Source organism: Castor canadensis, chromosome 5, assembly GCF_047511655.1.
Source record: "Castor canadensis chromosome 5, mCasCan1.hap1v2, whole genome shotgun sequence".
Taxonomy (NCBI): Eukaryota; Metazoa; Chordata; class Mammalia; order Rodentia; family Castoridae; genus Castor; species Castor canadensis.
The window spans coordinates 171,984,756-172,006,649 of record NC_133390.1 but is presented as its reverse complement, the minus strand read 5'-3'; the positions used below and the strand labels follow the sequence as shown (position 1 = coordinate 172,006,649).

Here is a 21,894-nt window from a genome sequence, read left to right as displayed (position 1 = left end):
AGCCCTGCTCCTCAGGGTCGACCCAGCGATTTCAAAACATTTCCTTAATATCTCTTTGAAACATGTTTTTCAACCTCAGCATCTTGACATTTTGGACTGGATCATTCCCTTTCGTGGGGCCACCCTGTGCACTGCAGGTGTTTTGCAGCAGCCCTGGCCTCCACCCACCAGGTGCCAGCAGCAGCCCTCCCACCCTAGGTGTGACAACTCAGATGTCTTCAGGGATTGCCACATGTCCCTGGGAAAGGGGTTGAGGACCACGGCTGAGGTGTCCACAACTTGTACCCAGTTGTCATGGAGGCAAAAGTCTTACAGCATCTAGTGTCCACCGATCAGTGTGCCTGTTTTGTGGGGTCTGCTGCACACACAGGCCTGAAATTGCTCAGCTGAAGAATCTTAGACTCCTTCAGCAGGTGAAGCCACAGGGGCTGGTGTCTGCCATGACACAAGTACTCTGTGCTGTGCCCAGGACAGTGGCTTTAGGAAAAGATGTCAGTGAGCAACTCACGTCTAAAGAAGCCTGACTTGGAGTCTTCACCTCTCCCTTGCTCTTGGCCTTGGGTGAGACCTGTGTGAAAAGCCACGTGCAGAGTCACATGCCCTACAGACACCAGGAAAAGCTGACGGGATGTGGGCTGGTTGCTGGGGAACTGCCTGGCACTTGCCTTTCTGGTTTGCTGTCAGATCATTGGGTCCTATCCAGCACTAAGCACCTACTGTGTGCTGGACTCTATGCCAGGTCTGGGACACAGCAGGGAGTCCCTGCCCCCACCCCTCACACAAAGCTTGCTCTGTGTGTGTGTGTGTGTATTGGAATTCAGAAGTCAATAACCAATGAGAACTTCAGTTGAGGGACCAGTGCACAAACAAAGTTACCAAGGAATGGGTAGCTTCAGGTAGGGTGGCCAGAGGACACACAGAATCTTGAGACCTGAAGGGGGAAGGAGGGGAACAGAGAGAATCCCAGGCAGCACAAATCAGCACAGGGGCCAGAGCAGGAAGGGATTGGTTTGTATGCAGGGCAGGAAGAGGTCTGTGTGGCTGAGCTGTGACTGAGACACGGAATGGGAAAATGGGGACAGCTGGACCGGGGGGCTTTATGGGCCTGCATTCTATTCTGGGAGGGAAAGGAAGCTGCTAGCAGCAGGACTCAGCGGTGTGGGCTGTGTGTTTGCAAGGCTGGCAAGTAGGAAGTAACTCCGACAGGTGAACCGTCCCTTGCACTGGATGAGCACCTGAGGAAGGCAGGGACCGGTGGCATCACCTTCTGCAGAGGTGGAGGCAAGCTGAGGAAAGGGGCAGGGACGGTGAGGTCACAGAGCCAAGGGCCATGTGTGTGAGAAATGACCTTGGGCCAATTCTGAAAGAGAACAGAGCAGAGCTTTTATCTGGGACTGGTCCCTTTTCCCTTTTGCTCTGCCTGTCAGCTGAGAGTCCAGGAAGTTGGCTTTTGCTTCAGATGTACAAGTCCGGAACCTTCTGGATACCTCCATAGATGTCACACTCACCTGGGGCAGAGGGTGTCTTCCCCCACCCACCCGCTCAACTGTCATCTCCCCTATCTGTGTGGCTGCCTGAGGGCTGGAGACTGGGCCCTAGGCGAGTGACTTAATGTCTGAAACCTCTTGTGTAAAATGGCACTGGCAGCAATGCTTGAGCTCTGGCCAATCTTATCATCAGCCCTCCAGAGTGTCACTCTCAGCTTTGTCCTCCTGACTGTCCACGCAGGGCCGTGGAGGTGCCCAGCCTGTATATTTGGGACATGCCATCCCTCCTCTGATAAGTACCCACCAGCCCTGGTTCCCATGTAGCCTCTTCCAGGTTTGAACCGGCCCTGCATTCTGGAGACAGGAAACCCCCTACCATGACCCTGGAGGCTGGAGGAGAGCTGTGACACCCATGGAACAGCCCCAGCAGCCAGACTGGATGACAGGTCAGGAGCGACCCTGGAGGTCCTGGCTGGGGCTGGGCCCCACCCCAGATAGAAGAAGACTGGAGACACCCGGAGTGTCTGTTAGTGAGATGCGACCTCGTGGCCACACAGGAGAGGAGGCTCCTTCTCGTGCATTTTATACTTTGCATTTTCCTTTGCCAGCAAGTGGTACACTGCAGTCAGAACAGTGAGCCAGGGGCTTCTGTGAGAACTGTAGACTTAGATACCACGTCACTGTGCCTGGCTGTGTCTCCCACCACTGGGGTGCATGGCAGTCTCCCCACCCACCCTCTCAGCTCCAGTGGAGGCTCCCACTGATGCCATCTTGCCACTGGACCTTTGTTCATGCTTCAATCTCCATGTCGAAGGCCATCCCCTCTTTCCTGCACCTTTTGAAATCCGGCAGCATTTCAAGGCTCTGATAAGGCCGTCTCTCTCAGTAGCTGAGAGGCTCTCTCCTGCCTCTGAGTCCTCCTTCAGGAGTTTTCGTTGTTTTTCTTACCCATTCAAGTCCAAGTCTCAGTGGTGAGGATGAGTGTCACTGACTTGTCTGGCCCCAGCTGCTCGGGGCAGACTTTACACATAACACATGTGCCATGACAGTGTTCAATGTTCATCTGTCCCTCAAAGCCTGGCTCTGCTCCCTGCCCAGGAGGTGCTCCCCACGTATTTGTGGAATGGGAAGAACGTTCAGGAGTGAAATGGATGCTGCCTGGGTTTTAAGTTATTTAAAACTATTTGTCCTACAACAACTATCGTAATGATGGCCACTAATGCTTAGACAAAAATCGTGTAGTCAAAATTACAGTTCCATAGGGCAAGAACTATTACCATTCTCATTTTATAGGTGAGGAAATGTGGCCCAGAGAGGCTGAGTAACCGACACGACATCACACAGCAGTGAGGAAATTTGTCAGTGTTCTTAGGTTTTATGAAGAAGGAAGCTGGCTGCTCTAGAAATCCAAAGCCCCGCAGGAGGCAGGAGAGGCCCTATCTCCTCCTTGACTGTGCAGAATGTGCGCACCTCATCTCCCTCCAGCACCGCGCTGGCCCACTCTCCCAGAGAGAGCTCTGCACATGTGGCTTTGATTTCTACGAGCGACCCCTCCCTCCCTTTCTCTCTCTCTCATTCCTCTTTCCTTCCTTCCTTTAAACACGGAATTGCTTTTATTAAATATACCAACAATACAAATATATGTAAGTACATTCTCACCTCCCAAGTGTGAATAAGCGGGCAGAGTGTCTCAAGTAATAGAGCGCCTGCCTTGCAAGCATGAGGCCCTGAGTTCAAACCCCAGCAGCACAAAATAAAAAAAAAAACCTTTCCCATGACCCTCGCTATGTCATTACTCCAAAAAGTAAGAAAGGCTGCAGTGTCATTGAAGCCAGTTTCCAGTAAAAGTGCTCTGTGTGTGTGTTGTTGCTGGTACCTTTTTTTGCTTTACTCTGGGCGCAGATGCTGACTGTGGAACCATCTTTTCAGTTTCTTGTGTCCGCCCAGCCCTGTGTATCTTCCTCATGGTGCCATTTTTGGTGCAGAAGTCAAGCGGTTGACTGTAGAATTCCCTGTGGGTTTTGCTGATTGCTGCCCAGGGGTCATCCAGCAGGTGGCTTGCTCTTGGTATTTCCCTAAAGTAAATCAGTGACCGGCGGTGGAGACTGGATCAGATTCCCGGATGGTGACCCCTCCTGCTTCCATTGCTCAGTGCCCGAATATATCCATTGTGGGATAATAGCTCCCCTGAATTTTCAGCTTGTTGCTTGTTCTATCTTTGTTCTTTCACCATGTAACCGAGTCTCTAGCCAGGACACTTAGTTTTCACGGAGAACTTGAAGCAAACGATCTTTCTGGAAGTGCTTTCCTGAAAACTGCATTTTCTTCCATTATGTGTTCTTGAAGTTCACTTGTCATTGCTGTAATTCTTCTCTCTTCTCTGCTGGGTAGTATTCCACTTTGGGGCTTACTAGTCCTTTCTGCTGCTTTTTCGGAGTGTTTCTTCCTTGCTGTCTGGAATGTTCCTCACCTCCTGGCACACACAGAGGAGTTTCAAGTGTTAGGCCTGCTAGTGAAGTGACCTGTTGTAGTGGTACACACCTGCAGCTTTTGCACACTTACCTTCTGAGGTGGCTGTACCAGGGTGCACTCCCCTCAGCAACAGACAAGTCTTCATTGCTCTACACTGTCACATTTAAGACGGCCACGCCTTTAGATTTTCACCTGCTTGTGTGTCTTTGTGACAAATGGTGTCTGTGTTTACTGCAGTTAACTTCCTTTTCTTCTAAGTTTGAGCTTTGTGAATCTGGTTTGGGATTCTGCACTCCAAAATATGTCATTGACTGGTGGCATGGGTATCACTCATAGCTTGTTAGAATGCAAACTTTCAAGCCCCATGCAAACCTGCTGGGTCAGAAATGCCGGTGGGGACCACAGGCTCACGTTTACAAACCGCCAAGGGATCCTGTGCTGGCTCAAGTTCAAGTGCTGTTGAGGAGACCTTTGTCCCCTGACATCTTCCAAACACAGATGGCCTCCCCTTCACACTCAAGGGCGTAATCCACTTGGAACAGGTCTCTGTCCAGCACAGGGGAAGGTTCCAATTTCATGGTTTTCCATGGGGATAATACATTGTCCCAGACATCTATGGAGACATCTGTCCCTCCCCATGGCCTGTGGTCCTCTAGTGCTGTCAATAGCTCCCACACCAGTGCAGCCTCTTCCTGGTCTCTTGCTTGGCCTTATTCCTTTAGGTCAGTTTGCTTGTCTTGAGCCAATACCAGCAGTCAAGTAGTAATTGTATCTGTTTGTGGGGTGCAGTGGACACTGTCTTCATTGCAGAGTTGTACTGAATTTTAGATCATTGACTGTCTAGTAGGATTAGGGCAAATGGATGTCTCTGGTGTTAGATTTTTACTAGGGTTTTCCCAAAGCCTGCTCAAGGCTTTGAGACATTTCATGATGGAAATAGTGTGGGGGAGGAGTGCTGTTATTCCCAGTCTCGACCCTGCCATCTGGGCTGGGATCTACCAGCCCATCTGTCTCCTCCCCATGGAGGCACAGCAGCCTCCGTGGATGGCTCCTGGGTCTGAACAATGGAGGAAACCTGGGGCTGGAAAGCTGGCCCTCCCCTCTCTAAGTGCCTCGGTTTCCACGGGGATATGCCTGCCTTAAAGCTACAGTCTTTTCACGGGTAGTTTCTAGCTGTGTCCCAGCTGGCCTATGAAATGAGCTCAGGAGAGAGAACCTCACAAATGAGGAAAACATTTCTCCCTCTTCAACTTGGCCCTAGTGGGAAAGGAACACCACAGTTCTCGTCCTAACCCAAGTGCTGTGTGGTTTAATATGCCCGCTGGGCACCACACCTGGTGCTCTGGGGACATGGGCCTCAGAGAGCTTTGGGGCTAGGATTTCACTAGTGCAAGATAGAGCCAGGAGAGACCATGTGCCAAATCTCAGGGCCACTGTCCTCTGCTTCACAACCATAAAGCACCAACGCCCTCTCTTTCTCTGGGACTCTCATCTACAGAGTCATTACAGACGGCCTTATGTCCCTCTGTGTTGTGTGATGACATCAGCGTGAACTTGCCAATGCTCAGAAGCCATAGCTAGTTCATTCGTTCCTCTTCTTTGATTATCATTCATTCCTCTTCTTTGATTATCATTCATTCACTAGCTGTGAATTGTTTGCACAAAAGGCTCCAATCCCTGCCCCCGAGCTCACGCCCCAAACGTGGGCCGTGTCAGCTCTGGTCCAAGTCCTGCCGACTGGGCTGATGGTGCTCGCTGTAAGATTTCACACCAGCTCCTGCAGGCAGCCAAAAATCAGGCCTATTGGGAAATTCTTGTTAAATCCAATTAACCGGGAGGCCGTTTCATTCTTTCATTCCTCCTTGGAAAGTTTGGGATCTGCTGTGTGCCAGGCTCTGCCCTAGGTGCTGGAGACACAGGATGAGAGATGAGGTCCCTTCCTACCTTTGTGAGGCTTGTTTCAACACTGTGTTCAACCCCACTATGAGGGCTTGGTGGTCCAGTGTCACCAACTTCAAAATACAGGGTCCTTGTGGCTGGAGCCATGCTACCCCCTTTCCAAAAGACCAGGACCTGTCTCCAGGGTAACCACGTGCAGCTGGCTGGGCCTGTGCCAGCCAAGTGTCTGTGAATACTGCGGGGCTAAAGAGGAAAGACAAGCTTGTAGGGAACAGGGACAAGGAGGATGCTGAGATTAGGCCCCAGGAAGCTGTCCTTGTTCCTTGGCCATTGTGACATGTCTTCCCCTAGGGCTGGCTCAAGGCACATGGCTCCTTTGCCCCCTGGGAGCTTGGTACCTTCCTAGCTGTGGGCAAATCTGCCCTCCCCACCTGCCAGAGATATGCTCTCCTCCCTGCTAGCACCTTTGCCTCTTACTCGAAACCAGAGTCTCAGAACTGCCACGTTTACTCATCCCGAGAGCTGGGGACAGTTTGGGACGAGGCCCAGTGAGGCGTTTTTCCTGTAAGCCCTGACGCCCTGCTCGGAAGGTGTCTGGGTGCTGGCTGCTGTGTAGATCTGCTGCCCAAGGAGGCTTCCGGGGCCTCTGGCTTGCAGGGGTGGGGTGACTCAGTGCTGCTGTATGTGTCCCCAACCCAGGGCAGCTGGTGCACCATGCAGTGGGGGCTGGGCAGGATGTGAGAATGCATCTCTGACAGCAGGCTGACCTCAGACCCACCCACTCTGAAAATGCACAAACAGCTCCAAGGTGAAAGTGCTTTGGTGGAAGAAGGTGGACCGCCATGAAGTCAATTGGTCTATTAACCAGATAGCCTCAAGCCCTGGGCTAAGACACGGGGCTGAGGAAAACAAAGACAGCCATGGTGCTTTGGCTTTGTGTCTCGAAGCTTGGTACTGTGCTTGGGGGCTTAGAAGATGGGCTGTGGTCCCTCCGTGAGTATCACACATGATGCTTGCTGTGGCCCAGGCGTCGTTTGAAGCTCCGTGCTCATGTGGGTTTGTTGATTCCCTCAAAATTCTTGAAGTTAGGCCTTTGCCCATCTTTTAGGGGAGGCACAGGGAAGTCCCACAAAATGACCAGATAGAGCTGGGACTTGAACCCTAGCAGTCCGGCTCCTGGTGACGCTGGCCTGGGGCTGTGAGGCCCTTGCCTGTCTGGTTGGCCTTGTTGCAAGCAATCCTCAGCCCCCCTCCTCAGAGACTTTATTCCTTCCCAGGAGTGTAGTAGGTACATTGTGAGGTTAGGGGCAGGGTGAAGCATGGGGGTGCTGGCTGGAGAAACCTGGGCAAGTCAATTAGCCTGATGACACTGATGGCAAGTGCCTGCCATCTGTGCATGGACCGGGACAATAGGTGACTTTGGTAAAGTGATGAGTGAGGACTATAACAGTCAGCTCAGGCTGTGTCACAGAATACCACAGTCTGGGGCCTTAGAAACCACAGGCACTTATTTACACAGTTCCGGAGGTTAGAAATCCAAGGTCAGGGTGCCTGTGTGGACAGGCTTGGCAGAGGGCTCCTTGCCTGGCTTGCAGATGGCCACCTTCTTGCTGTGTTTGCACACAGGGCAAACTGACTGCCCCCTGGTGTCTAATCCCATCGTGAGCTGCCCTGTCCCCCCTTCAGAGTCCAATGCACTGTCTCCCAAGGCCTCACTTCTAAATGCCACCACAGCTGGGTTTAGGGTTTCAGCATCTGAATTTGCAGGTGAGGATTAGACACGATCCAGTCCATAGCAAGGACTGTAGGGCGAAAGTTTGAGGGGATGAGTCAGGAGTAAGTTTTCTGTCCTGGGACAGCGTCACGTGCACTGAGTTTAAGTGCCAGGGCCAGGCCTGTGCCTCTCACCTCGGGGCACCTAACCCAGGATCTGGGCCCTGCATGGACGCTGTGGAATTTCTTTCCAGGTGGCCAGTGGCTTCTCTTGCCTGTACATCTGGAAGGTGTGGGGGAGATAGGTATGACTAAAACATCTTGTGTGAAGAGTAGATTGCACAGGACAGATGTCAGGTACCAGTCAGGGACGCCACGTCACAGGGTGTGGGCTTACATTGCTCTGGAAGTATGCGGACATACATGTGGGTGTCCTGTGTTGGGGGCTGTGCAGTGAGCAGGACATGGCACATGTAGGTGGACATAGAATGATCTGGAAGGTGAATTTATGGGAAGGGGAGGCTGGACTGGAAGAGTCAGTACGATCCAGTAAGTTGGCCTTTGAAGGGAAGGTCTTGCAAAGCCAGGCCAGGCATTTCAGACCTCCTTCAAAGCTGTGGGGGACGTTTTGTGTGACTCATGGCTTGGGATGGAAACCTTTATCCCTGCCCCTGGCTTCCACCTGCCGCTCCACCTGGAGGTCTGACCACCCCATTCCCAGCCTCAGTTCTATCTCTTGTGGCTGAGTAAAGGACACAATTTTCAAAAGTCTTAAATCTTTTTAAGTCCTCCATCCCCCAAACAGAAGAATGGCTTCCCAGACAGTCGGGTGTGTGGTTCCTCATCTCATCTGCGGTCGCAGGCTTTGTGGGTTGGGATGGCTGGTTCTTTCCCGAATCTCCTCTTCGGGAGGACCCAGTGCTTTACTCTTGCCTGTACTTGGAAGGCAGCACGGTGTTTTGCAGTGTGTGCTTTGTGGCCCATGCTTCTTGCAGAGGTCTGGGTCGTCTATGGTGAACAGGAGGAAGGATGAGGAAGCCAGCGTGGTTGCTTTAGCTGCCGTCTGCTGCGGTCACTGACTTGAGAAGCTGCTGGATGGGAGAGGCGTGGCTCAGCTGCGTGTGCTCAGAAGTTCTGCTGAGCTGGAAAACAGACCCGGGCCTGGCTTTATACAGCAGGTCGGGCCTTCCCAGGAGGGTGGCTGGACAGAGGCCGAGGTGCACTTGTCAGAAAGCAGGGGATGGGGGAGTCCTGGCCACAGGTTATTTCTGATCAGGGGAATCGTATTTCTCACTGTACAGCTTTCAGTCTGTGCGGACTTTAGATCCACCTCAGTTTCCCCTTGGCTCCATGCCCTGCACGCACACAACTCTCCCCATTACCATCCGACCCACCTACATCTGCCTGCCTGTGCCCCAGAAGTCGGAGGTCACCTATGAAATTCGGCAAGGTGGAGATCCTTGAGTTGTTCCCCCAGTGCTTTCATGATAATTATCGATGTCGATCAAGCAAGTCTGTGAACCACTTCCACGCTGCGTCCTAAGTGACCACAGCACTAGTGGGACACCACGTTCCTACCAAGATGGTAGAAGTGCACTGAGTAGGCTCCAAGCTGCAGCCTTGTAAAAGACCCCAGAATGGAGCAGTGAGTCTAAGACGAGAGGTGGCCCCCTCTGTCTTTGGGAGACTTTGTAGATGGCACCTAAGGAGCATGGACTGACTGTGAACATAGGCCTTTTCTCTTGATGTCATTTCCATGTTACCAAAAATTGACCAGAACCCTCACGTGGATCAGGGGAACTTAATTCCTTGATTTGGGGATTTGGTTTTTTGCAGTTCTGAGGGTTGGACTCAGGGCTTTGTGCTTGCCACTCGAACCACATCCCTGGCCCTTTTTCCTTTTTCGTTTGTGTTTTAGATAGTGGACCAGCCCTAGATATTCTCAGACTGCAGCCCTCTTACCTCTGCCTCATGCTGGCTGGAGTCACAGGGTTCAACCCGATGCATAGTGTATTTTCCAGACAGAGTCTCCCTCACTTTTGCCCAGGCTGGCCTCAAACCATGATGCTTCTGTTTGCATTCTGAGTAGCTGGGATTATGGCCTTACTTCCTATTTAAGCGTGTAGGGAAAAAGAATTGCATTCTTGGTTGGTGGAGGGGACTGTTTTAGACTGGTCTTCCCTGTTTTCCTCCCTCCCAGCTCTCTTTGTTAGAGGACAATAGTGTAGGGCTAATGAGCCAGTTACATCACTGACTATCATAGCAGTGTTCTTATTCCACTCTGTGACTGAGGAAACTGAGGCTCAGCAAAGATAGCGAGACTTTTGCAAATAGATGACTACAGTACTTTTGTTGAGGGGAGGGGTTCTGGGGACCACAGTACTTTTGTTCTAGGAGCTTCAAGCCCCCAGGGTATCCTGAAGATCTTTCAAACTTGGAAAACCAAGGTCTGGGAATCTTACCCATAGACCTGACGCCACATCTCAGCTCTACCTAGTGCTGGAGGGTACCACAACAGGCTCTCCTTCTTCTCTGCCTCTATAACTTGACCTGAGAATGGGGATCCCACCAACCCTAGAGGCAGCTGAGACTGAAACCAGGCAGGGTGGACAACCCCCTGCACAGGGGTGTGCAGTTGGTATCCTGAGTTGAATTAAGAGAGGCTTTCTCTGGCTCTAATGCCTCTGTCTTCTACCCGTGCAGCAAACATGGGGTAAAGCACCACCAATAAACAGGAAGCTACACTTGCAAACACAGCCAGAAAACCATCAGTGCAGACTCTGCAGGTCTGAGAAGGTGACAGACAGCAGGGCTTGCCCTCCTGGGCACCAGCTTCATTAGTCCATTGAGACAGTGCAAGTGGCGATCCCCAACCACGGCACCACACACTGCAGTGTTAAAAGGAAGACCTCTCACTCTGGCTGAATGCCCTGGGCCTCCACCTTGATTGGTGTGACCTCTGATCTGTGTGACACTGCTACCTCCTATGGGGTGCCTTAGATGTGACAGGCTGCATGTATGACGTGAAACCCTCTTGGTTCCAAGTCTTTCTAGGAGTCATAACTAGCCAAGATGGAGAGTGGCGTGTTCTAACTGAGGTTCCAGCAGGGCCACCCTGCTGTTGGGCAAGGACGGAGGCCAGGTGGCCTCAGTGGAGGCGGTTAGCCTCTGAACAGGCCAGGGAAGAGCTGGAAGCACTTACGCAGGGATGGGAAGTAGGCGCTGAGCACGGAGTCAGTGAGTGCACTGCAATTGGCCTGGATGACTGGGAGATGGAATTCCTGTTTCCTACAGTAGGAACCAGTAGAATGGGGTTATTTAGGGGAGGTGTACAGAGGATCCAGAGACTGGTTCAGGCCTTGTTAAGTTTGAGACACCTAGTGGGCCCCTTGACCTTCTAAGTCTGAAGTGCAGGGGTGCTGATCTAGGCTACAAACACTAATGTGGCCATTGTCAGGAGAGGAGTGGTATTTTAAGGCCCCTAAGGCGGTATCTCACAGAACCTACCCTGGATTTGGAATGAGCTGATTTGTAGTGGAGTGGGGAGAGGACAGTGAGGGGTTACCACCTTTGGCCATGAATACCTGGAATGATGGAAAGTGGGAGTCCTTGACTAGGGAGAAGCTGAAATTCTTGGTCCCCTCTGTGATCTAGCAGCTGTGGAGGAGGAGAAAAGAGGTGGTCCTCCCCCATCCGAGGCCTGCAGCTGCAGCCTAGAACCAACTCCTGCCTGCCACATCTGATCAGCAATCCAGCCTGTAGCCCCAGAGTGGCTAGGAAGATCTCGTGTTGAGACTTATGGGAGCTCCCGTGTGTCCGGGAAGGGCTGTCCCATTTACTGACAATGCCAGTGGTGCTCTTTCCCGCCCTGTGGGAAGCTGACCCCAGAGCATATTTCTAAGTCAGACCCTCAAAAAGAACCTTGGCCTCTCGGTGTGGCCACTCAGAGGGGATGGGGAAGACAATTTTCAGAATGTAGGCATTATACATTATCATTTAAAATGGGAGAGGCTTCATTGTTCTGACTGGGCAGAGGTTATGAAAGTCACTTGTCATTGCCAACAAATAGGAAGAAAATGTGCATCCTTAGGAACGTACATGACTGCAGAGCTGCTAGCAGGCATACGAAGAGAACCTTAGTATACAGAGACACCTGAAGGAAGACTGTATTGAGTACATCCCTTGTGGAATTCTAGTTTTCTGTGGGCTCTAGCGAAGTCAGCTTTAATTGGCTGTCATTCGAGACTCCATGACAGAGTCCCTTGGTCTAGCTTAAGGAAGACACACCTGCCCCACAATCTCGTGATGCACTCTGGCCTCAGAGCCCCAGGTCCTTTGCACAGAGTCCCTCATCTCAGTGATCACTAGCCTGTTGTTGCTTTAACTCTGGCATCAGTACCAAGATGATGCAGAATTTGGGCTTAAATTACAGCTGAAGGGTTCAGTTCTCTCTGGGGTTCTGAGTGGCTGGAGGAGACCCAGTAAGTGGACGATGTTGCCAGGAGTGAAGTTAGAAGCATAATAGGGATCAAAAGTGGTTTTTTCTTCTTCATCTCAAAAATGGTTTTGCACATCTTTTTCAGAGCTGATAGACACACACCTTAGCTGGATACAAAACATATTATGAAACAGAATGACTGATCTTTGATCCAAGCAATCAAAGTGAAAGGTAATTGATATCTTCTGCTTCTCTTTGTTTTCCAGCTGTGTGTTTTCTTAACTTGAACTGACTTTTAGTAAAAGAAAACTTAACAACCCGAAGGCCCTGTGTTCTCCTGTCCCAGTCATGCTCACAGACACCACCTCCTGCTCTTAAGGGCTGACCTCGCCTCTTCTGAGGTGGACAACCCCAGGGCACAGCCCGAGGTTCTTAGTCTGTGGAGATGGGGAAAAGAGGGATGAGACTCTGGGGATTTGCATGCTGTCTCAGGGGCCCCTCACCCTACCCCAGGACCAGCCTGCAGGGACAAATGTAGCCATGTCCCCCGACCCCTGCCTGCACCTTTTTGGTTTTAGGCACTGCTCTGTGTGGTCGGTTACATCCAGCTGTCCACAGAGGTAGGAGTTCTGCACTTGACTCAAGGTTTCAACTCCTCTCTGGGGTTTCCTTGCAGTGTGCTTTTGACAGCATTAATTTGGTGTGGTTTCCCAAGGTGCTCAGCTGCCCTCTCCTGGCTTCCACCTGGCATTTGCCACTGGGCCTGCATAGAAGGGCTGGGAGGTTAAAACGAAACTGGCCGTGCAATCTTTGGGCGTCTCTCTGGGGATAAAGTCCATGTGGGATACTGAGGAAGTGACTTTACCTTTCTGTGCCTCAGCTTCTGTGATGCTATTGCTGTTCTAGAATCTTCTTGACATTCTCACTAGAACATGTTAGCTCTACAGTGCCCACTGTGGTGTGAGCACAGACCAGCCATTGTTGGTGGTGTTGGGGTCTTTGCCTCCTGGCATGCTGGGTCATGGTTCGCTAATGCCCCCTTTGTCAGTGAAAGGAAGGGGCTTCCTTACCTCAAAGGGCAGGTCCATGAGTCCTCAGCAGCATCACACGGAATTCCAGTAAAAATATCCATGAGACGTCATGCCTATAGCGCACACAGAAGCATCGAGGAGCTGGCAGCTCAGAGCCATATCTCAGAGAGGACATGGCCTGTGGAAATGTCCCAGCACTCCCCAGCGGGGTTCATCCAACAGGGGTCATCAAAGGCTGTGGAGGTCAAAGGGCAGTGGTCCTACCACAGTGAGAATTTGCACAGCATCCACTGTGGGCCATACTTCTTCTGGAAGGTTGCTTCTCCAAGAAATCAGGATGACGAAATGCAAGTGACTTGTCATTGCTGGGTATAAGCCCCTTCCAGAGGTGTCCGTGGGCAAAGCCTTGTTCCCGTGATTCTTGAGCCTTGGAGCTCGGCCAGCTGCTACGTCTTCAGCTGTCCCCAGCACTGACCTGGCCTGGGATGCATTGGATCCCAACACTTCAGGCTATAGTCCTGTTGTGGTATTTCTGTTCTTTGAGATGATCCTCTGTGGTCAGACCTGGCTGGGCTCCTCTGGAAAGAAATTCTTCAAAGGCCCCAAGTTCCTGGAGGCTAGAAAGCTACTTAACAGAGCCCGAGAGCTGGGACTTTAGACGATGTCTCCTGAGTCGTGAGCAGCAGTCACAGGGAAGGCCAGCTGTCCTCCTTGGCCCCTCCCACTGTGTGCTCCTTTGCTCAGGGAATGGAGTTGAAGCCTGGACCTCTTCCTGGGTGCCCACTTACCGTTGGAACAGACAGCAGACTAGCCCAGAGAGTGCTTCCTGTTGCCTGCAGGGTTGTCTCATCCTGACCCCAGCCCACGGGGATCTTGGGAGTGATTTCAGCATAGCACTGTGGGGCAGAGGAGATTTGTGGAACCTCTCTTGGCTCCTGCATTCTTTGATTTGACCTAGAACATAGTCTCCCCTTCCCATCTCAGCTGGAGGAGTGTCTTTCTGGCCATGGTCTTTGTAGCTGGGCCCTTAGGCTCTGGTGAGCGCTCATGGGATCTAGCTAGACTGTAGAAAGCGGGTGAGGTTTGTGAGAGAGGCAGCAGGCCCATCCACTCCTTCCTGGTACTTCTTTCTCAAGGGAATGAAGCCCCAAAGTCAGCAGTTAAGGGGTGAAGGCTTAAGGTAGGGGACCCCTGAAAGCCCCCCAATACACCTATGTAGAAGGGTGCAGTTTCCCTGGTCATTCTTCTGCCAGTTGGAGTTGGAAGGCCTTGTGTGCTGATGGAGAAGGAGTCAGAAAACGTCCAGCGCAGAGGGGGATGCTAGCAGAGTTGAGTCCAGCAAAAACCATCCACAAGCCCTTGTGGGATAACACCAGCGGAGGCTCTGGATTCCCACCTTACTGCACCCCAAAGTAGGCAAGGAGAGTGCACTAGTTTCTTCCTCCTCTTTGCCATTAGTATACATTAGTTGGCTCTGGGGTCAGATCTGCCCCCCACCCCTGTTTTGGGAAATATAGTTTTATTGGAGCCCCTCCCTGCCTGTTTGCTCATCTGTTGCCCCTACGGCTGCTTCTGTGCCACAATGACAAAGTCGAGTAGTTGAGAAAGAGCTCACAGTGCTACCAAGTGAAGACATCACCTAGCCCTTACAGACAGGGCTTGTTGCCCTTGGTATAGCTTCTTCTGTTTCTCTGCAGCCATTTTTATTATTATTTTTGTTTGTTTTTGAGCTGCAATGCCTCTCTATAAATAACTTGTCATTTATGCTAGAAATATTGCATCATAATTTTTGCAAAAAAAAAAAAATCTGCCCATCTTTCTTTTCCGGTGACAGCCTTAGGTGTCAGGCTTAAAAGTCACTGTGAGGTCAGAGACACATTCATCCTGGGTCCTGGCCTCCAACTGATGGAGGTTGGGTGCTGTGGTGGGCTGACCCTGCCCCACTCTGTTCTGAGAAGGTGGGGATTTCTCAGGCATGGCGCCTGCTCCAGCCCTGTCTACTGTTAACGCAGAGGCTGCCTGGCCTCTTCCTGACCGCAGGCGAAAGACAGTGCAGGTCCTGAGTCCCTAGAGGCAAGGTGATGAACACCAACCTTCACAGCACAGGCTCCGACTACTGTATAGACCCCAGAGAGTGCAGGTCAAGGCAGCAGGGTTCAAACTCCTTCACTGCCGTGACAAGAGACTGCCAGTCTCTACTTCCCCATCTGTTAAATGAGCGTGAGAATTACATCACTTCAGGGTGGTGGGAGAATTCAGTATAGTCTCTGGCCCTGTACAGGGCTCGATCCATGGCCTTCAATGTGTGCGTGGCTCGAGTTCTTTTGTACACAGAAAGTCTCCAGGGCAGTAACAAAGCAGCTGCCCACCTGTCAATCAAATGACAGAGGAAAGCCAGCTCCTGTAAACTGAGTACCAAGGCTAACAGTGCAGGGGTCTGTGGCAGGCCATGAGCGTGCGTTGAGCGTCTGATGTGTGCACAGTGTTAATGCATGATGAGGGAGCAAGGGCAGGAAGGAAGTTTGACTGGGACATGGGGAGGGGCTGTGTGGAGACCTGCCAGTGGCCCAGTGTGGGACGAGGCAGGAGGAAAGGTAGGAGCTGGCAGAGGATAGATGCTCAAAGCATTTGTTGGATGAATGATTGGGTGAGACTCAGACCTCTGAGTCATACTTGTGGGCCACACCCAGCTCTAACAGTGGGACCTGAAGTGCATTTAGCCCTCTCTGAGCAATGTGTTCTTGTTACCAAGTGTTACCAAGACTTCCTATGTCCTGGAGCACAGGATAGAGCAGGGCACTCGAGCACACGCAGCAATGTAGAGAGAGTTGCCAGAGCAACAGAGAGTGAAGGAGCCCAGGGGACCCAGCGCTCCCTGCTGTGAGAAGCCTGGGCCTGACCAGAATAACATAAGCTGGGGAGAAAAGTGTTAGAAGAGGCAGGAATGGTGTGAGCCTGACTGGGGGACCAGAAGGGCAGAGGCTCCGAGGTGGCCTGAGTCGCAGAATGGAATGGAAGCTGGTTCAGGGGGAGTGCAGTGCACAAGCAGGAATGCAGCAGCAGGCGAAGTCGCAGGGGATGAGGAAAGAGGGCAGGGGGAGGCAGGTGGAAGACAGGCCAGAGCGGGGAGCTTAAACACGCAGAGGGATAGAGTGAGGAAGGAGAGAGAGAGGAGACCCAGGAAGGAGAAGGTGATTGAGTTAGATGCCTTCCCCTAAATGGGGAAAGAGAAAGGGTGAGATGTCATGGCGGACATTATGACTCAGTTCAAAAGGCAGTGAAGTCTCCCTTCACCCCAGTGCCCTGCAGGGAGATGCCCTGCAAGCAGGACATGAATCTGGATAGAGGGGTTGGAAGAGAGACCCTCTCAGAATTTGAAGCCCAGGTTTTTAGCCGGCCATGCTGCACACAGTTGCCACTGCCTAGCTATCATTTCTGGGCTAGAACTTTTTCCTGGTCTCAGCTAGGGGAGCAAGTTGAGGTTTCAGGAAAAAAAAAAAGGCTCCTTCTCAGACAGGTTGCAATGGGGTCTGAACTTCAGGGCCACCACCTCAGCCACCACCCAGCAGCATAAAACAAGAAATGTTTTCGAATGTTCCACGTGTGACTCTTCTACATGCAAGTAGCTTTTGGCCAGCAGGACTGAGTTCATCCCAAGGGAGGGAAAGGCCTGTGAGGCCTCCCAGCATCCGGGACTCAGCCTGATGCAGAGAAGGAAATGACTCCACCCCGCAAGAGGGCCAGGGTGCCCACAGCTATGCCTACTGGCTATTTTTAGAAAGCTGAGACTGTGGAAAATTTCCATTAAGGATCAACTCCTCTCCTTCCCGAGGCTGAGAAAACAGGAAGGCCTTCAGAACCCTGGCTTTGAAAAGCTTTGCGTGGGGGGCCGGCCCCCGCCCTGGCACTCTCCTTTCCTTATGTCCACAGAGCACCTGTAGCTTGTCATGGGGCTGGGTCTCTTCATTAAGCTTCCAGTTAGGACCCCTGGCACCCAGCATTTGCCCACGGTGCTGGGTAGCTGAGTAGACGAGCTCACCCTCAGGGGTCCTATGCAGGGAGCCACGTCCATCTCAGGAGCGCTTCTCACTGGTGTATATATGCTCACCTGGTACCATCCAGGTGTCACGCTCGAATCCCAAGCACTGTAATCATCCTTTACTTCATGGTCTCATCCAGGCTCCTCAGCAGTCCAGGAGCTGGGTAATGGTTTAGACACCACTTACAGTTGGGAAACTGAGGCACAGAATGGAAGGGCCCTGCAGAAGTGGGATTCTGACCCCACTGCCTGACTCTAGGACCTGACCTCTCACCCTGCCTTTGCACGTGCATTCAGTGTGAACCTGAGTAACGATGACTGCACCTGACCAGAAAGGCAAAGCCTGGGGGTACTGACTACCTGCCGTGTGCTGCGGTGTCGCTAACTGTCATCATGGCGTTGCTAAGTGCTCACAGGGTCAGCAGGTGTTGGGCACCGTTCCCAAGGCATGGGCTGCCTCCTATCATGTACCTTCATGCTTTGTGGTCTCAACAATGCAGATGGGGAAACTAAGGCACAGAGAAGTCAAATCACACAGCCAGTTGGGGGTAGCTGAGAGTCAAACCGGGCTTTGCCCACTCTTTAAACCTATGCATATTCCCCGTCCTTGTTATGGGGTCACAGACTTCTCTGGGCCTAAGTTTCCAGGAAAAAGCACCCCAGGCTTCAGAAGCCCCAGTCTGAGGAGGATGGGGCTTAGGACACTGTGCCAGCTCTCGTGGCCATTTTCCATCTATGTCAGAAAATGACTTGGGTGAGAGAGTCTAGGGAGTTCGCAGGAAGAAGTCAGTGTCAGGAAAGGGGAGCGTGACCTGCGTCTGTCTTGAGTCGCTCCTCTCCCCTTCTGCCCTGGGACCAGCCAACCAATTCCCGAATGTCACCAAGGTTAAGCTGCCTTGGGGATGCTCTCCCACGGGGCTGGCGCTGAGGGTGTCAAAGGCAAAATGCCTGCAGAGCCAGGGAAGTTTCTACCCCGTTCCTGTAATTGGCACCTTAGTCTTTTAAGGGTCCCTGGTGTTTTCATCAGACGTGATTACGTACTAGGTATTTTCTGAATGTGGCAGTCACAGAAGTGGTTTGATTATACATACAGGCCTCAAGAGCACGACCCAAAGATAGGGAAGAGAGCTACTTAAAGCCTCACTGATGGCCCAAACTCAGCTCTGCCACAAAGGCCACCATCTAAGCAGAGCTGCACCACAGAGTATTCAGGGTTGGGGCACAAGACATGAGGTATTTCTTGTGTTACAAATTCTCAAATGTATTATCATAAGGAACAAAGACGTGCTTCAAAGTACAGCCTGACTGCAGTCTTAGAAAACTCACCCAAGAAGTGTTTTTGGTGTCTTCTCTCACTCACGCCTCTGCTCTTTCCCCCTTTTCTTTTTCAGTTAATGAAATTATCAGGAAGGAGTTTTCAGGACCTCCCACCAGAAATCAGACGTAGAAGTAGCCATTATAACAAGACTTCTGCCTCCTGTCTTGGACCCCCGGCTCCCTCCGCTGGCCTCCTCCTCCTGTTCTTGTCTGTCTCCCTCGCATGGAACAATGTGTGTGTCACAGAGCTGACTGTCGACATGGAGCCCGAGCCCGCCACCTCTCTCAGCACCAGCGTGTCTCATCTTTTGAATTTGTCTTATGTCCCAAAGAGCATGGAAATACCAAGTGCCTGCTGACCAAAGCCACACTCTGAGACCTGAGTGGCCAGAGCCTGTGGGGACAGGCTGGGGACAGAGATGTGGACATCATGATGGGACACCAGCCCTTGCTTGCATCCATTTTCCCAGGTCACAGAAATGGCTCTTGCCCCTTGTGAAGGAGAGACATTCTTAGAGCAACCAAAGGAATGTGGCCCAAGAGTCTAGCTTACAGGCTAAAAAACCCCAAACCCTCATGGGATTTGAAACAGAAAGTTCATTCTTAGAACTCGCTTCATCCATGCCATTAGCTGGGACACAGTGAAAACTTTATTGTAGAATTTCCTCCTTCCAACATGAAACTGCCTTGCCCAGACACGATCACCTGTTAAAACTCCTTGGCACTAAGTTATGACCTGTGCACGAGTTTATCTTTTTGTTTTTCCTCTGATCCAGACAGCGGGCCAGGGAGGCCAACGTGGAGTCCTCTTGGCCAGTGACTTTCTTACCACCCCCACCCCAGCCTCAGCTAATACAGCACCCAGTCCTGGGGGAGCTGGGCGCACCGCTCTGGGTGTTGCTGTCTACACTCGCTGCTTCTCCAGGCTCATCCTTTCTGCCTTCCTTCCGACCAGAGCTCTTCCACAAGTAGCTCAGGAGGACCTCAAACCTATGCATCGAATGTCAGGAGGAATGGGCAAAGGGCTAAAGCAACCAGAAACCAAACAAAATGCAGGTGTTTTGTGAAACAAGCGTTTCTATAAGTGGATTTCTACCAAGATCGAGCAAAAGAATTCTCTCTCAGCCCTAAATGCAGAGTAAAACAGGGACCCTCAGGCTTTGGCTCAGAGTTCATTGGTTATTTTTACCCAAATCCGTTTAGACTTCCCCTCGACCCCAGAGTGCTGGCCCATCATGCCCTGCCTGCTTCAGTGGACGCAGACGCCCTAACGGAAGCAGAGCTACTTGAGAGCACTCTGTGGCACAGTTGTGTGCACAGTGTGGCCTTCTTTCTCCCCGTCATTGTGTAGCTCCCCATCTTTTCCTCCAATGGTGCCACTTGTGCAAACAAAGCCTTGGGAGTAGATGAGGGATGCAGCCCAAGTGGTCGAGCACCTGCTTTGCAAGTGCAAGGCCCCAAGTTCAAAGCCCGGGGGGTTCTTGGTAGGTGAGTTTTAAAGGCACAGACATGCTTCCGTTTGCTTTTGTTGCTGTTACCCCAGGGCAAGCTGAGTCTTTAGTCAGTTCCCCAATAATCAGTAGCACAGTGGACTGTCCCCAGCCTGCTTGGAAAGGCTGTAGTCAGACTGATTTCTAAGCCCTGTCTCCAGGCAGAAAGCCCTGGCTGCTAAATGCCCACCATGGATTTTCTGTGTCCTGTCAAGGTCACGGAGGTATGCCTTCCTGAAAACAGGGCCAGGTGTGTCTGGTGCTCCAGACAGAAGCCCAAATGCCCAGATACCGGCCCACGCATCCAAGAGTAGGCAACCTTTTGATGGACGCTTGGCATTTGGTGCCCCCATCAGCAGGGAGCTTTACTCCACCCACACCAAGGACAGAGCTGAGCACAGTTCTCTTTTAAACGCTCCACTCGCTCACACAGCATGCCAGCAAGAAGTTGAAGGGCTACCGCAGAACTTGTGTGATGCTGGACACTTCTTCCTCAACAAAGAAACTCCCTTCTGCTTGCATCTGGACCTACAGAATTCTCTCTCCAGCAAGACTCACTTCTCCAGGGAAGAGTTAAATGGGGCAAATGATTTGTTCTCACTTGCCCTGGCTTGGATCCATTTTTTGCACATGAGGGAAAGGGGCCTTTCTGAGTGCTTCACCAAGTGTCTTCCTGCTATTGTAGTACAGTAGGTCAGCTTCTTTGTCCACAGGGTGAAAAGGGCTAATGCGTTTTCCATCGTCTTCTAACTGTGTTAGCGAAAGGGCTTCCTGGTAGCTCACACCCCGTGCGCATGTGTGTGTGTTTAATGAACAAATAAACCCCTGTCCTTGTCTAAGACATCCTAGTCGGGTAGTATAGGAAGCTCTGTCATAAACAGCTATACCAAATAGCAAAGGAAAGAAAAGGCATTCGTTATGACATCAACACGCGAGTGAAAGTGTATCAGGAACCGACAGCTATCAAGAAAGTTTTGTCAGTGACAGATGCCAGGAGGATATGTCGCCAAGAACAATCGCCTGTGAAATATTTTCAGTGTAGGAAGAGAAGGAGAAAGCGAGGGTGCCCGAACGGTAAAGCGGACGTGTTGCACGCGTGTCAGAAGGTTCTCGGTTCAGGTCTGAACTCACCACCCCCACGGTGATGTAAATACCTAGCACTCGGACAGCTCTGCCATGTCGCTGAATGTAGTATACTTCCAAAAGTTGCAAGTCTTCCTGTATTGTACAAAAATACTGCTGCTTGATAATATATATAGCAATCCAAATTAATGAATACATTATTAAATTTTATTTTCTTACCTGTATTTTTATGCTTTTCATCTGCCCTCGACATACTGCAGCCCTGTTGGAATTAGAAAATATTTATAAGTGGTCAGAAATCCCTTCATGTGTCTTTTTATACATGTTGATGTTTTCCCATTAAGAGAAATGTGTTCTTGAAATTTTTGGTTAACCAGTCCAGGAAGCAAACGAAAAAGCCTACCTGCAAGCCTCTCAGGCGTCAAATGGAAGAGATCACTTCAGAACAAGAAAGGGAGGGGTTTATGCAAAAAGAAGCCATCTTTTTCTCACTCTAGAAGCTTTCTTCAGCCCTCAGCCTGGGTTTGTCTCTGAGGAGGACTGCACTGTAAATAAATGATCCAGTAGGGGATTTTGATTTGCAACAACCACAGAACCCTGTCTACATTGTATGGAATCCTGAGTTCCTACTCACCAGACCCTAAGTGCAGGCTCATAGTTACAGAGCCGACTGCATCCTTGTCCTGGTCGAGGACCCCCATGTGCCTTATCCAAAGGACAGCCACAGTTTCCAGCATAGATGTAGCCAAGGATGAGTTGATTCCTTCCAAGACCCAGGCGCACTGCTGTTGCATTGTGCGTTTGCCTCCAGTGGCCAGGACATGCATCTCTGCAGGCCAGCCTCGGTCAGAGCTGGAGTGTCACACTTCAGCGGATGGGAAGCTGATGTGTTCTGATTGTCTCTGAACTAATGGGAGGTTGAATT

The 21,894-nt window shown here is 51.3% G+C and overlaps 1 protein-coding gene across 2 annotated transcripts in view; it reads left to right on the top strand.

The window, feature by feature from the left end:
• Positions 1 to 21,498, top strand: part of Nfatc2 (nuclear factor of activated T cells 2) — a 115,726-nt gene extending 94,228 nt beyond the window's left edge. Inside the window, exons 9-10 of one of the 2 annotated variants that reach the window (XM_074074983.1) lie at positions 12,155 to 12,240; positions 18,471 to 21,498. In XM_074074983.1, the coding sequence (XP_073931084.1) occupies positions 12,155 to 12,198 (44 nt within the window). In that variant the 3' untranslated portion in view covers positions 12,199 to 12,240; positions 18,471 to 21,498. The remainder of the gene's footprint in view (positions 1 to 12,154; positions 12,241 to 18,470) is intronic. The other variant, XM_020175153.2, reaches the window with a different exon arrangement.
• The last annotated feature ends 396 nt before the right edge of the window (positions 21,499 to 21,894 follow it).